At 39.9% G+C, this 16,457-nt stretch overlaps 1 protein-coding gene and 1 long non-coding RNA gene across 8 annotated transcripts; one reads left to right on the forward strand and one right to left on the reverse strand.

The window, feature by feature from the left end:
• The first annotated feature begins 888 nt into the window (after positions 1-888).
• LOC148106510 (uncharacterized) lies at positions 889-7,603 on the forward strand. Of its 5 annotated transcripts, none has more exons than XM_087842513.1 (5): positions 889-1,153; positions 1,352-1,412; positions 1,616-1,678; positions 4,875-4,919; positions 5,012-7,603. In XM_087842513.1, the coding sequence occupies exons 4-5, from the start codon at positions 4,880-4,882 to the stop codon at positions 6,025-6,027; spliced, it is 1,056 nt and encodes a 351-aa protein (XP_087698639.1). In that variant the 5' UTR covers positions 889-1,153; positions 1,352-1,412; positions 1,616-1,678; positions 4,875-4,879; the 3' UTR covers positions 6,028-7,603. The 5 variants fall into 5 exon arrangements, with proteins under 5 accessions (XP_087698639.1, XP_087698634.1, XP_087698649.1 ...); XM_087842508.1 differs by having other exon boundaries at positions 889-1,042; XM_087842523.1 differs by having other exon boundaries at positions 889-1,042; positions 1,623-1,678.
• Positions 2,925-14,039, reverse strand: LOC148106511 (uncharacterized). Of its 3 annotated transcripts, XR_015719184.1 has the most exons (7): positions 13,967-14,039; positions 13,699-13,761; positions 10,387-10,484; positions 10,139-10,228; positions 7,477-7,710; positions 7,320-7,402; positions 2,925-7,228 (listed from the first exon to the last, which is right to left on the reverse strand). It is a non-coding gene; the product is annotated as an uncharacterized LOC148106511 (long non-coding RNA). The 3 variants fall into 3 exon arrangements; XR_015719183.1 differs by having other exon boundaries at positions 13,699-14,035; XR_015719185.1 differs by lacking the exons at positions 10,139-10,228; positions 10,387-10,484; positions 13,699-13,761; positions 13,967-14,039 and adding an exon at positions 8,880-9,041.
• Between the last annotated feature and the right edge of the window lie 2,418 nt (positions 14,040-16,457).

Consider the following 16,457-nt stretch of genomic DNA (forward strand, 5'->3'; position numbering starts at 1 on the left):
TTATTTTTTTGCATTAAATGTTTAAGAATGACAGCTTTTTCTAGAAACAGTGCCCCAGTTTAAAGGCTCAAAATGAACGGGACGATTGACCGACAACCACTTTCATGAGCAGGTAAGGTCTGCCTCCTAGCTATTTAATGACAAATGAAGCAGACATGATATCTGAAGTTGAATCAAAAAGTAAAATCTGTATTTTATTTGAATTTATAAGAGTGAGTGCACAGCTCAGGAATAAAAACCGAAAGACCACAGAGGGCAAGGAGAGTGCACGATGGCAGAATGATTTCTAGTTAAGAAGAACGACTTCACAACAACTGCTGAAACAATCAAATGTTCTGACATAAAAACAGATTTTAGTTACTAAAAACAAGCTTATTAAGGCTGGATCCACGTCAGACTCTATTACTGTCTGAGTCACCACCACAGATCCATCAGCGAGTCATGTTCTCTCGCTGCTAATGTTCAGTGTCTGTCACCTACAGTTTGTCCTGTCAGGTTGGAGCTGAATACTCAGATTTCAATATCTAATATAAATTATGGCAGTAAAAAGAAATGTACATATTATTTATTTAGATCTTTATTCTGTCTATGACAGTGACAGAGTGAACAAAGCTCATTTAAAAAATCCTTTACATGGCCCAGGGGCGATTTTAGCCCATTTTTGGGGGGGTGCTTCAGAACCCCCAAAATGAATCAAAGCACCCCCAAAGATTTTTTTAACTTTTTTTGACAATATTTGCTGTTTGTGGGACACACTACTAAAAATATAAAAAGCATACAGTACGTACTTGAGATGGAACATTTTAACAACAAAAGTATAGATAACCCCTCTCCCCTCCCAAAATGGTTTGTTCCAGCTCGCCTCTCCCCTGCTCTGGCGCCCTTTCTGCCAGAGCGATGGTGTCTGAGACGCAGCGGAGTGGAGGTGGAAGCGCCTGCCTTAAAACAGGACATATTAGCTGCATTTAACCCTAAGTTACTCTTTATATAGTTAGGTAGGAGTCAGGCCATGTTTCTTTTTAGCTGAAAAACATTACACCAGGTAACCTGCTGTGTTGAAAACGTGTTTTCCGGCGATGTTTCTACCCTACAATCCGTCCTGCTCTGTAGTAAAATCAGCGATACTTGACCGTCTTGTTGCTCCCATTGAAATGTATACAGCCTATTTAAAATCTAAAACGTAACATTATCTGTAGCCTGCTGTTGTTACCACTGTCCTGTTTGAAAAGGAGAGAAGCTGCTTATTTTGTCATATGTGCCGATATTAAACCCAAAGTACTTACTAGCTAACTGACTGGATTCCCATTAACCTTATAACTGCTGTTGTGTGTGTGTGTGTGTGTGTGTGCAGAGAGACAGCCAGGTTCATAATGGATATGAGGAAGTTTTTTCAAAAAAGGAGCCACATTCAGGTAAACGTGTAAGATCAAATGATCCATCAATAAAGGATAATGTTGGATCAGTGTTTCAATATTTATATCCTTTATTAGATGTTCATGTGGTTTGGTTATTTGCCTTTTGGTTGAAAGTAAACTGAGAGGACTTTTTTATTAGTGATCTTAATAGTATTGTTTTTAATCTAATTGAATACAATCTATTTGTGTACGATTGTCAGTCCAAAGAGGGAGAGAGGAAAGAGGAGAACATGAGGAGAAAGTACAAGTTCAGGAAGAACCAGGTAAGAAAACAGACAGGGAACAGTGACAGGCACAACACAAACTGTTAAACTGGCAAAGAAAAAACTTTTTGAAGCTCAAGAGTGAGGCTGGTGCCATCCCAGATATGTTAACATTGTACAATCTTCTGGATAATCAGATCTTCACCACACTGAAAACTGTTATTCAGGTTGCCCTAACAAACCCAGTTAGCAGCTGTAGCTGTGAGAGGTCTTTTAGTGTCTTGAGTCAGCTCCATACCTGGCTGAGAAGGACCATGGGTCAAAGCAGACTCCAGCACCTGGCTGTGCTGCGAGTCTGCGACATAGGATAAAAGAAAAGAAAAACTCTGCAGAGCCATATTAGTATCTGCACTAAACATCTTTCCATACGTTGTACCAGAGGCCAAGGTGTCTCCATTTTTCTAATTTTTTAATAATATTTTGTACATTTCAAGGACTCTTCTGTTTTTGGAGTGTATTTTTATGTATCTGTATTGTATTATACAAACACTTTAAAAGTGAATCTCTGTCCAGAAAATGCACTCAGTTTACTTTTTACTCACTGTGAGCATCATTCATTATTCTCCTCAGTAATTAAGGTTAGGATATGTTTTTTATTCCAATCCATTCTTCAGCATTTAAATAACCTTGATCAGATTTGATGGTTTTGTTACAGACTTTACAAAAAAGTGTTTTGCTTTTCTTTCACAAATGTGGGATTAAATTGTGTTAAAATGTACAAAACAGTGATGTCATGTTTTGTGACGAGGACCCAGGCACAGACAGACTTGATGAATTTAAGAGTCTCATGATTTAATAAAGAAATTTGCAGACTTACACAGAGATGGTAAAATTATGATGACTGATAATGGAGATGAAGACAACAGACGATGAGGACAGGGAGGAACAGAGGGAACTCGGGACAACTGGAGACATTTAAGGATGCAGGGACTGACAGAGACGGGGAAGAAGTCTCATCGTGACGAGTACAGTTTATCTTGCCTGGATGGGCAGCTCTCTGGGTGTGCAGCACCCCCAAAGCTCTCATCCTAGAATCGCCCCTGACACAGACATAGCGGGCTGGGAAAACCATAACTTGATTATTGTCTGTAGCCCACATGATTAAACACTTTAGTTACATAAAACATGTGAGTTTAGATTTTATCTACTGTATAGCCTGTATAGTAAATTAATATGTAGCCCAATAAGTATAAAATCCAGAAAGCTACACAACATGGGGCGGTTCATTTACAAACACAGGTCTAACTTGAGTTTCACACAGTTTTTATTAGAAAACAATCAAATTGTTAAATGCTTAAAGTACACAAACTGTCAGAAATCTGCACCGTCATGAACAGAAATTTATTTGTTGATTAACCCTCCGAGGTCTAAAGCCCACGTTGTGCACATCAACATCACAGATTTGTACAAATAAAGTTGATAACAAAGACATGTTAAATATTAAGTTGCCATAGCGATGCCTCCAGGGAAAAATGAGGGAGCAGAGCAAGAATGAGACCATATTAGTGGATATATGTTTGATAACTTTGCCTAACAACCATAAAGAAATGTTTTATATTTTGTGTGTTATTGAGCTTTAATCCTGCATGAAGGCCAAGATGAATCTCTTAGAGTAGAACTTTACAGGAACTATTAGAATAAATAAAAATAATAACACATTGACCGCTTTAGTCTTTTAGATTCACTTCTGTCTGTTTTTTTTGTCTCCATTTAAAAGATATCAAACTCTGAGCAAAGAACTTGATGTAAAAAGAATCTCTGCACATTCCACAGTCTTTGCTGCTAAAGTGACATCACAGCATTTAAGCATGTTTTGAATGAAAACATCAGCATATGAACACAAAACTGAAGAGACACTGCAGCCGTATGAAAGCAGACCACTATTTAGTGACATTTCGACGTTTCCCTGAGGATTAACTGCTCTGTAATTTACCAAGAACTAAAGTAAGCTCAAATTTCAGTTTATAAACTTAAGATCATTTACTTAAATATATAAAGCCTGATTTTCCTGCCTGCCAGGACAGTATTTATGTACTTTACATTGTGCAAGACTAGACTATATTTTCCATCATAGAGAGGATGATGTGGATCTATTATTCAGGAAAACAAATGAAGACTTAACTGATGTAATATTTGACAAATTATACATAAATGAGAAAATGTTCTTAATCATAGAGTAACAGAAGCTCTTTTTAACACGATTATTTCTGAGATTGTTTTGTTCATTTAGGAAAATAGAGAAGACTTTTGTTCTCAAACAAACTATTAGAATTTCTGAGAAACTGAGGCTGCGTCCACATGTACACGGCTGTTTTTGAAAGCGCAGCTTTGTCTCTGCGTTTGGGCCTTTCGTCCACACCTAAACAGCAGATTGAGTCACTGAAAGGTGAGATTTTTAAAAACTCCTGCCAGGGTGGAGATTTTTGAAAACGACGTTTTTGTGTTTAGGTGTGGACGAGGAAAACGGACATTTACTCAGGCAATGTCAAAAGTGTGCGCCGCTGTTGACGCCACGCTGTGGCCACGTTAGTGTTTACATGAGATCAATTTCTACAATGGCGGATGTAGACAACATACTGTGTCTGTTAATCTTAGTATCTGCAGGTTTTACACGCTGACATATACACACACAGTTACTGCGCCTCCATTTAGAAACACAGAGGCATCAGACGTGGCTTCTACATTCAAAACAGTCGGTTTGGAATAAATGTAATTTAAAAAATGACATTTATGTATGCTGTATGCATTTTGTCCATTTCAAAGTTGTGAGTCTGTTCCAGCCAAAAAGCTGTCTTTAGTTATTAACATTTGAAACGATGAAGGCACGTGAAAGTAACACAAAATTAGCTGCTTTTCCAGAAAAAGACAAAAACTTTTCAGAAGTACGTAAGGTTTTGTGAGGTTTTCCCACCCAGGCTTCTAGACTTCTGATTGGCCAACATTTCTACACGGTTAAGATTTGGCGTGTTCTTGACAGCGTTTCAGTTTGTTTTTAGCGTTTACATATGGAAGGAGATATTTTCTCAAAACTGCACATGTGGACTGCATTTTTTTTTTTAACGAAAAAGGAAAACGTGCGTTTTCAAACATAGCCGTGTACGTTCGGACGCAGCCTGAAGTCATCACAAAAAAAGCAAATTCTCTGAACATTCTGAGTTGAGGTTTACTGATCATTGTTGTTTTGTGTTCCTTGTAGTCAAAATGAGTGGAATAGGAGATGGATTCCAAAATTACCGTAATGGTAAGCACATGTGCTCAGTCTTGAAATTGATGAAAAACAGATTTTCAGCAGATAGTTATGAATGCTAATTAAAAGATTAAATGATCTTGCAGACCGGCAGGTTACCCCACAAAGGTTTTCAAATGGAGATCAGGAACATGCTAATGAACCAGTTAACCAACCAGCTAATGATCCAGTTAATGAACCAGTTGATGGACCAGCTAATGAACCAGTTAATGGACCAGCTAACCAACCAGCTAACCGACCAGCTAACGAAAATATTGGTGGACTCCGGGGCTACGTGGTCAATCTTTATCTTGCTCTCCGTGATATTTGTCGGAGGCTGGATGCGCTAGGAGCTTCAGTATTGAATCAATATGACGATTACCTTTACGATGACGATTACAATGTCAACAATCGAAATATTAATGTGAGGGACAATAATGCCAATGTTGACAACAATGTCAACATTCAAAATATTAATGTGAGGGACAATAATGCCAATGTTGACAACAATGAGCAGCATGAGGATCACAATGCTGTTGTTGTTGTTGGCATTGAAAATGAGGATTCTGATGAGGCATTTGAAGACTGTGAGGATGTTCACCAGTACATCCCAGAAGAGGACCCTCAGCCAGGTGTTTCCAGGAGGAGGTCTAGAGAGATGGATGAAGAAGACGTGGAACCAAACAAAAGAATCAGATGGAGCGAGGAGTTTTCTGATGATGACTCTGAATTCTTCTCTGCTTCTGACACTGATAGCGTGGGCTGTCCTCATGCTGGTAATATTGCCGATGAGGATATCAATCAGCAGGTAACAGAAGAAGAACCGCAGCCTGGTGGATCCACGAAAAGGTCCAGAGAGGAAGATGTTGATGAAGAAGGTCGTAATAGCAAAAAATCCAGGCTTGCACACTCTGATTCGGGGACCAGCTCAGCTGTGTACGACCACTCTGAGAGCAGCAGTGATGAACCTTTTGAAGATGCGCACGAAGAGCTTGACAACCATGAAGCTGGAGGCTCGAGGAAGCGTTCCCGAGAGGATTTTGAGGAAGAAGAGGAATACTTGCCTGTGTGCAAATTTCGGAGGTGTTCAAATGAGTCCACCAGCAGCAGTGATGAAGACTAAGACTATTTCGACGGGTTTCTTCAGTATCCTTTTAGTAGGCTAATGGCCTACTCAGGTGACCCTGAATCCTCCATGCTGCAATAAGCTGGGCATACACTGTGCTGCGATTTTTTTCAGTCGCGTTATTCAGCTCCTGCTCAAACTGATTGACTCGCAGGGGTGAGAAGTTTGTGCCGTGGCTTGTGTCCAGATCACACGCCACACCGCCGTTCTACTCCGTCTTTTCACTCTCATTTCTGCGTTTGCGCGTGCGCAGTGCGAGACGCTGCGGTGACACCCTCAGGACGACCGACAGGATTTCAAACAGGTTTGATTTTCTTACGAGCAAACAATTGATGATCGGGAGCTGGTCGTGAGGCGTTAATCGCTTCTCGTTACCCCATGTAGACGATGCACGACACACGATCAAGGCCAAACTTGGGACGATGCCCAAAACGGTCGCACAACTGAAAAATCGGCTCAAAATGGGCCAAAAATCGCACAGTGTATGCCCAGCATTAGGCTGCCGGGGGATTCCCATAATGCACTGGGTGCTTCTTCTTCACCCACTATGTTTAATAGACCTCTCTGCACTGAATGGTACTTGTTATTAACCTCTGTCTCTCTTCCACAGCATGTCTTTATCCTGTTTTCCTTGCCCCTCCCCAACCGGTCGCAGCAGATGGCCGCCCCTCCCTGAGCCTGGTTCTGCTGGAGGTTTCTTCCTGTTAAAAGGGAGTTTTTCCTTCCCACTGTCGCCAAAGTGCTTGCTCATAGGGGGTCATATGATTGTTGGGGATTTCTTTGTAAGTATACCTTACAATATAAAGCGCCTTGAGGTGACTGTTGCTGTCATTTGGCGCTCTATAAATAAAATTGTAAAGCGCTTTGAGGGGTCCCGAAAAGCGCTTTACAATTTTATTTATAGATAATAAAATAAATTTATAGATAATAAATGCAATCCATCATTATTATTATTATTATTAAAATTGAATTAAAAAGTTGAATAGATGTCACTGTGATGATTTCTTCCCTCCATAGAAAGCTTAGACACAAATGCAGATTCAATGCACATGGTTAAACTATTTATGAGACTTTGTTTAAAGAGAGGGAATGGAGAACGTGGCTCGAGCTAGGAGTGTCAGCAGAGAGCAGGAACCAGAGGAAAAGCTATCGAGAGACTGAACACCTGGCTCCTGATGGGAACAATCCAACGGGAATTCTGCAACAGAGGGAGAAGAAGTTGAAGTTGAAAGATTTACGCTGTGTCACATGAAAATATTCCTTTGCAGCATTTGATTGAAAATAATTACTTTGATTCCATCACATCTTAAATGAATAGTGCTGGACGGGTAAGGGAGTTTGAGGGTAGGATGAGCATGTTGGCAGAGGAGATCTAAACACAGGGAAAACAAGGTTAAACACAGGGAAGCAGCAAGCCAGAACTGGAACAGAGGTGAAGCTAGTTACCACTGGAGATGGCAGAACAAACTGGCGAGGAGTAGCAGGCAGCGCTGGTTTAAGAAGCCCTCCTGCTGATTGTTTGCAGATGAGGCCCAGGTGAGATGCTGGAAACTCCACCTCTGAAGTGTGGACACAGAATCCCAATTCCAAGTGGAAAAGCCCCTCAGACACTTCCATGGTGCATGACAAGAAGGATGAGAAAGCATTCATTGTCCATCCATCCGTCCGTCAGCGTAATGCCTAAAAGTTTATTCAGATGTAAATATATTACATTTTTAAATAAAGATCATCAGTGTTTTTAATGACACTGCATTTCATTCATGTGTCTCTATTGGACAGTGTTGTAGAAGTTACAGAAGACAGGAAGCAGTTCCAGCTTGGCCTGACGTTTGATCACTAGTGATGTGCGATACCACTGGTTTCCTTTCCGATCCAATACCAAGTAAAATTCAGGGTGGTATCGACGTTACTGATCCGATACTTTGTACAAAAACTTTACTCTTTTATTGTATCTCAAATTATAGCGTCATAATCATTACAGGACATCAGATTACTTGTTCTTATCACTTAATAATGCAGAGTTCATCATATAGAAATAAAAAAACTGAAGCTGTGCTATTTGAACATGTTGCCTGCCTGCAGCACTAAAGGACTCCGTGAGAGACGTCTGTCTTGTAGCATCCCTGGCTGAATGATGGTCTCTTATACTGATGCTTCACAGAGGTTTTATTGGAAAGGTTTTTATTGAAACATTCAGTGAAGACACCGTAAGAGCTAGGAGCAAAACAAAACCAGCAATATTAATACCATAACATCAAAGGAAACAAATTTCTCCTGCTCACATATAGCATATACATCAAATTTACATCACTCAATTCATTATATCACCTCACTAACTTACAACTACACATAAAGGTCAAGGTTAACAACATAAACTCTATTAAACGACATTTTGATTGCATGTAACTTATTCCGTTAAAGGAAACATTAACAAACCTTGTGCCACTGTCAGCCAGGTACTAATTGGCAAAAGAAAAGTACATATTTTTCACTTTAAGGCACACTATTTACCATATCCCAAAAGAAACATTACTAACAGCCCTTTAACGTTTTTGCGGCAGTTTCCTGTTTCAAAATAAAAGCATGGATTTCAAAATAAAACCGAAGTGCCTTTCAAACAAACGTAAAAATTGTTACCGCGCCAGATCCGCGGTCCCGAACCGTAGTAAGGAAACCTCTGGCAGTTACTTGAAAGTTCCGTAACTGGCTCGTAGCCGGCAACAGCTTACTATACAGGTCAACTCCGCTAGCAAAAAGATCGAAGGAGGCGTAGGAAACTGCTTCACCGAACTTTATTTCTTCTCCAAGGCACGAACACCGCGTACAGTGGGCTGAAACAGTCTACTCACAGCGAGCATCGCCGACACAACTCTGGCTGTCGAGGGAGTTATTATATTCCTTTAATTTATTTCCTTTCCGTCTCTTCTGTAGCTAACCGTTACTTTTTCTTCTTCTCCGCTCTCTCTCCACACACCCACACACGGCAGTCCCGCTACACACATTCCAAAATACATTTCCCATCAGGCTTCACCCTTAAAGGGCCTGTAACAAAATATTTACCAAATTTAAAGGTCATTTACATGTCTCGCCCTAGCAGCACCTGTCCTTCTCCTCCTCTTCAGTTCGCCTCAACATAAGCTCGTCATATTCTGTGATATGATTTACTCTGAGGTGTTTGACGAGGTTAGCGGTGTTGTCACAACACCTCACTTTCTTGCTACATGTATCGCGAACCACGTCTCGGCTGTTTGTGGATGTAAAACACGTGCACACATGACTCCAGTTACGCTCAGCCATTGTTGTGAGTGCGCACGCCAGAGGCTGCCACACATTTATACAGCCGTATTTCACACATGACTATAAAAGGCGGGAGAGGGAGTAGTTCTTTCCAATGTAGACAATCCGAATGATCGTTTCTTTCCACTGTGTTCCTGTTTATGAAAAACTACAATTTTACCCAAAATGATTAAAATATTGATATTTTAATTTTGATGTTTCCAAATCTGGACTTTCTGTTGCTGCTGTGAAACTTTCTTTGAAGTGGCTCATCAAAGTTGTAATTGATAATCAATTCCCACACAATGTGAGAATCCAATCAATTTGTTTATCAGGGGAAAGGTGTGATTTTTTTAGGACACTGGAGCCTAACATTAACCGGTTTAATCTTAGCTTATTTCCATAAGAAGAAAAACATACTGAGAAAGAGATCACCAAAATATACATGCACAAATGTGAAACGGTCATATGTAGTGTGAAAGAGCTATTTGACATCTTGAACCTCCACGGACCTGCCGTCCACATATGTGGACATCGCATTTTGGGTTATTTAGACCAAAATACTCAATTTTGCTCTACAAGGGCCTGATATCCATTTACGGGGACATTATACTGCTACAGTTCTATCAAAATTTTAAATGAATATCCTCACATGTGGCTTCGATTTTTCATAAAAACAAAAATAAGGTAAAAAAACAAATCTGGTAATTCTTTGTTTTTACATTCATTGGACCCAATCAGCCCAAATATCAAAGACAAATTAAAAATGCATGCTGTGGAAGAGTTTGGGTCTTAGGAGGTTAAATTCAAAGTAATGTATAAATCCACTTACATAAAACATGAAAAGGCGGAGCAGCGATGCCCATCAGCCAGTGGATGATGGTGGGGCAAGATGGCAGCTTCCACAACATGACGCCAGCTCCTGTGTATTTTTAGTAGATAAATGATACGTTTATGACAATGTATCAATTTGTTGGACGATGTAATTACACCTTAATTATGTAATTAGAAGCAAAAATGATTTTTTTAATCAAATCACCTCAAAAAATTACTGTCCTTACTTTCTAATTGATTCTTTACCTCTAAAAGGGGCGGCTGTGGCTCAGGAGGTGGAGCAGCTCATCTACTAATCAGATGGTTTTTGGGTCGATCCCTGGCTGCTCCAGACTGCGTGCTAACTGGCAAGACATTAACCCCAAGTCACTCTGATGAATGTGTGTGAATGTTAGAAAGCACAGAAAAAGGACTTCTATGAACAGGTGTGAATGAGGCGACCTGTATAGAGCGCTTTGAATGTTCAGGTAGAAAAGCACTGTAAACATTTCTCTGTGTTGATTTCTTTTAGACCTCAAACATCACTCACCTTGTTGCAGGTTTCTTTATTAATGCTGAAAACTAATGATGTGCGGATCGATCCTGAAATATCGATTCCTCCGATACCAATCATTTATGTTCTAGAATCAATTCTCACATTAAAATATTTATATTTCAGTAATTTAGGGTAAGTTTGTAGTTTATCATTAACAGGAACACAGTGGAAAGAAACTATAACATTCGGATTGTCTACATTCAAAGGAACTACTTCCTCTTCAGCCTTTCATAGTCATTTGCGAAATACGGCTGTATAAATGTCTCGCAGCCCCTTGGCGTGCGCACTCACAACAATGGCTGAGCGTAGTTGGAGTCATGTGCGAACCTATTTTACCTCCACAAACACTGAGACGTGGTTTGCGATACGTGTGGCAAAAACGTGAGGTGTTGTGGCCACACTAGGGAGACATTCAAAAAGGTTGTTGTGTGGGGGGGATAAATACATTTTACAGTGTTTATTTATCGGATAAAATACGTTAAATGTCCGGAAACAGCGGGGGTGTCCAAATTCAGAGGCTGCTTCCACCTGAGGACCCGGCCTTCGCGGTCTGAAGAAAGCCGGGTAGTACGTCACGAGCTCCCTCGGTGGAGTGAAACTGCCGTCTGCTCCTTGCTATCTAACATATAACCGGGCGCTGGCGTAAACTCTCGACCGTCTCACACTTCTGTTTAATCAGTTTTCTGTTTGACGTTTATTCAGCTGTGTGAAAACCCCGGAGGAACCCTCCTGAGGGATTAATAAAGATAAATTTAATTTAATCTAATCTAATAACTTTAATCTCAGCCAAACTGATTTACTCACGAACAAATAAAACACTGAAAAAGCCAAACAATAACATTTTAAGTTAGAAGTTTACACGGCTACATTCTCACCTGAAAATATGTTAAAAGTTTTTTTTGCGACCCAGAAAGAGAAATAAGAGTAATATTAAAACTAAGCAGCTGCCGTCATTGTTGGAAACAAGTACTCTGATGTCCTGTAATCATTATGATGCTATAATTTGAGATACAATAAATAAAATAAGTTTTTGTACAAAGTATCGGATCAGTATCGTCGATACCTCCCTGAATATTACTTGGTATCGGATCAGAAAGGAAATCAGTGGTTTCGCACATCACTACTGAAAACCCAGAAGGGAAACTGACCTTACTGCTTCCTTTAAGCATCTAGAAGCTGCTTGACATCTTTACAGATCTATCATTTCAAAACTGTCTATAATATTTCTTTACAAATACATATTACATATTGTAATTTTGCTGCTGTTAATTCATCTTTGCATCTGATAGGAGAATCCCTCCCTATTATGATTTCAGTTTCATCGCTGGACGAAGCTTCAAAGATTTTCATTCATGCCACCAGCATTCTCTATATCCAAACTATTGCGGCTCCTCCAGCCAGCGGCCGCGGCAGGCTAAACACGAGGACACAGATGACGCGCAACAGTAAACACATGAGATACACATCTGTACTATGTGCTACTTTTATTCCACATACAACTGTCCACTATACAAATCGGCACACGGGCTCAAACCATTAAACAAATGCACAGACTGCACAAATAACTGCACCATTTACTATGCCAAATTACAACATTGGCCTGTTGCATAACTTAGTGCATAAGTTTACATAAACCATCAAGTTACAGTCAAAAATGCATCAAAATGATTCAAGCTGCGCTCAACAGAAGGTTTCGCCTCATGCTCACCCTACCTTTCTGCTCATCAACATCAGGTGAGTGCAACCACATTTATCACCTAACACACCCATGAGTCACGCCCCACACCCGTGCACCAATACAGTGAGTGCATTTAAACCAACCCACTTAATCAAAAAAGGAACAACTCATATGACTCCTACACAAACTACTGCCTAACACATAGATTAAGTCAAACATCTTTCTCATCAGTTCTTCGGAAACAACAGAATGACTTCAAGGCGTTGCCGTGAATTTGTGTATTATGTTGGGTTGCATGGTAGCAGAGGTGATTCTAGGATCAGAGCTTTGGGGGTGCTGCACACCCAGAGAGCTGCCCATCCAGGCAAGATAAACTGTACTCGTCACGATGAGACTTCTTCCCTGTCTCTGTCAGTCCCTGCATCCTTAAATGTCTCCAGTTGTCCCGAGTTCCCTCTGTTCCTCCCTGTCCTCATCGTCTGTTGTCTTCATCTCCATTATCAGTCATCATAATTTTACCATCTCTGTGTAAGTCTGCAAATTTCTTTATTAAATCATGAGATTCTTAAATTCATCAAGTCTGTCTGTGCCTGGGTCCTCGTCACAAAACATGACATCACTGTTTTGTACATTTTAACACAATTTAATCCCAAATTTGTGAAAGAAAAGCAAAAGACTTTTTTGTAAAGTCTGTAACAAAACCATCAAATCTGATCAAGGTTATTTAAATGCTGAAGAATGGATTGGAATAAAAAACATATCCTAACCTTAATTACTGAGGAGAATAATGAATGATGCTCACAGTGAGTAAAAAGTAAACTGAGTGCATTTTCTGGACAGAGATTCACTTTTAAAGTGTTTGTATAATACAATACAGATACATAAAAATATACTCCAAAAATAGAAGAGTCCTTGAAATGTACAAAATATTATTAAAAAATTAGAAAAATGGAGACACCTTGGCCTCTGGTACAACGTATGAAAAGATGTTTAGTGCAGATACTAATATGGCTCTGCAGAGTTTTTCTTTTCTTTTATCCTATGTCGCAGACTCGCAGCACAGCCAGGTGCTGGAGTCTGCTTTGACCCATGGTCCTTCTCAGCCAGGTATGGAGCTGACTCAAGACACTAAAAGACCTCTCACAGCTACAGCTGCTAACTGGGTTTGTTAGGGCAACCTGAATAACAGTTTTCAGTGTGGTGAAGATCTGATTATCCAGAAGATTGTACAATGTTAACATATCTGGGATGGCACCAGCCTCACTCTTGAGCTTCAAAAAGTTTTTTCTTTTCCAGTTTAACAGTTTGTGTTGTGCCTGTCACTGTTCCCTGTCTGTTTTCTTACCTGGTTCTTCCTGAACTTGTAGTTTCTCCTCATGTTCTCCTCTTTCCTCTCTCCCTCTTTGGACTGACAATCATACACAAATAGATTGTATTCAATTAGATTAAAAACAATACTATTAAGATCACTAATAAAAAAGTCCTCTCTCAGTTTACTTTTAACCAAAAGGCAAATAACCAAACCACATGAACATCTAATAAAGGATATAAATATTGAAACACTGATCCAACATTATCCTTTATTGATGGATCATTTGATCTTACACGTTTACCTGAATGTGGCTCCTTTTTTGAAAAAACTTCCTCATATCCATTATGAACCTGGCTGTCTCTCTGCACACACACACACACACACACACACAACAGCAGTTATAAGGTTAATGGGAATCCAGTCAGTTAGCTAGTAAGTACTTTGGGTTTAATATCGGCACATATGACAAAATAAGCAGCTTCTCTCCTTTTCAAACAGGACAGTGGTAACAACAGCAGGCTACAGATAATGTTAAGTTTTAGATTTTAAATAGGCTGTATACATTTCAATGGGAGCAAGAAGACGGTCAAGTATCGCTGATTTTACTACAGAGCAGGACGGATTGTAGGGTAGAAACATCGCCGGAAAACACGTTTTCAACACAGCAGGTTACCTGGTGTAATGTTTTTCAGCTAAAAAGAAACATGGCCTGACTCCTACCCAACTATATAAAGAGTAACTTAGGGTTAAATGCAGCTAATATGTCCTGTTTTAAGGCAGGCGCTTCCACCTCCGCTCCGCTGCGTCTCAGACACCATCGCTCTGGCAGAAAGGGCGCCAGAGCAGGGGAGAGGCGAGCTGGAACAAACCATTTTGGGAGGGGAGAGGGGTTATCTATACTTTTGTTGTTAAAATGTTCCATCTCAAGTACGTACTGTATGCTTTTATATTTTTAGTAGTGTGTCCCACAAACAGCAAATATTGTCAAAAAAAGTAAAAAAAATCTTTGGGGGTGCTTTGATTCATTTTTGGGGGTGCTGAAGCACCCCCAAAAATGGGCTAAAATCGCCCCTGGTCCTTACTTTCTAATTGATTCTTTACCTCTAAAAGGGGCGGCTGTGGCTCAGGAGGTGGAGCAGCTCATCTACTAATCAGATGGTTTTTGGGTCGATCCCTGGCTGCTCCAGACTGCGTGCTAACTGGCAAGACATTAACCCCAAGTCACTCTGATGAATGTGTGTGAATGTTAGAAAGCACAGAAAAAGGGCTTCTATGAACAGGTGTGAATGAGGCGACCTGTATAGAGCGCTTTGAATGTTCAGGTAGAAAAGCACTGTAAACATTTCTCTGTGTTGATTTCTTTTAGACCTCAAACATCACTCACCTTGTTGCAGGTTTCTTTATTAATGATGAAAACGAATGATGTGCGGATCGATCCTGAAATATCAATTCCTCCGATACCAATCATTTATGTTCTAGAATCAATTCTCACATTAAAATATCGATATTTTAGTAATTTAGGGTAAGTTTGTAGTTTATCATTAACAGGAACACAGTCGAAAGAAAATATAACATTCAGATTGTCTACATTCAAATGAACTACTTCCTCTTAAGCCTTTCATAGTCATGTGTGAAATACGGCTGTATAAATGTCTCGCAGCCCCTTGGCGTGCGCACTCACAACAATGGCTGAGCGTAATTGGAGTCATGTGCGAACCTATTTTACCTCCACAAACACTGAGACGTGGTTTGCGATACGTGTGGCAAAAACGTGAGGTGCTGTGGTCACACTAGGGAGACATTCAAAAAGGTTGTTGTGTGGGGGGGATAAATACATTTTACAGTGTTTATTTATCGGATAAAATACGTTAAATGTCCGGAAACAGCGGGCGTGTCCAAATTCAGAGGCTGCTTCCACCTGAGGACCCGGCCTTCGCGGTCTGAAGAAAGACGGGTAGTACGTCACGAGCTCCCTCGGTGGAGTGAAACTGCCGTCTGCTCCTTGCTATCTAACATATAACCGGGCGCTGACGTAAACTCTCGACCGTCTCACACTTCTGTTTAATCAGTTTTCTGTTTGACGTTTATTCAGCTGTGTGAAAACCCCGGAGGAACCCTCCTGAGGGATTAATAAAGATAAATTTAATTTAATCTAATCTAATAACTTTAATCTCAGCCAAACCGATTTACTCACGAACAAATAAAACACTGAAAAAGCCAAACAATAACATTTTAAGTTAGAAGTTTACACGGCTACATTCTCAACTGAAAATATGTTAAAAGTTTTTTTTGCGACCCAGAAAGAGAAATAAGAGTAATATTAAAACTAAGCAGCTGCCGTCATTGTTGGAAACAAGTACTCTGATGTCCTGTAATCATTATGATGCTATAATTTGAGATACAATAAATAAAATAAGTTTTTGTACAAAGTATCGGATCAGTATCGTCGATACCTCCCTGAATATTACTTGGTATCGGATCAGAAAGGAAATCAGTGGTTTCGCACATCACTACTGAAAACCCAGAAGGGAAACTGACCTTACTGCTTCCTTTAAGCATCTAGAAGCTGCTTGACATCTTTACAGATCTTTCTATATCTTTCAAAACTGTCTATAATATTTCTTTACAAATACATATTACATATTGTAATTTTGCTGTTAATTCATCTTTGCATCTGATAGAAGAATCCCTCCCTGTTATGATTTCAGTTTCATCGCTGGACGAAGCTTCAAAGATTTTCATTCATGCCACCAGCATTCTCTATATCCAAACTATTGCGGCTCCTCCAGCCA

Source organism: Neolamprologus brichardi, chromosome 1 (assembly GCF_056152115.1).
Source record: "Neolamprologus brichardi isolate AB-2024 chromosome 1, ASM5615211v1, whole genome shotgun sequence".
NCBI classification, from domain to species: Eukaryota; Metazoa; Chordata; class Actinopteri; order Cichliformes; family Cichlidae; genus Neolamprologus; species Neolamprologus brichardi.

Bases quoted from the DNA above. Each gene is read 5' to 3' on its own strand.
- LOC148106510 (XM_087842513.1), top strand. From the start codon at position 4,880: ATGAGTGGAATAGGAGATGGATTCCAAAATTACCGTAATG. The intron at 4,920-5,011 runs GTAAGCACATGT...ATGATCTTGCAG, and splicing joins ATTCCAAAATTACCGTAATG to ACCGGCAGGTTACCCCACAA.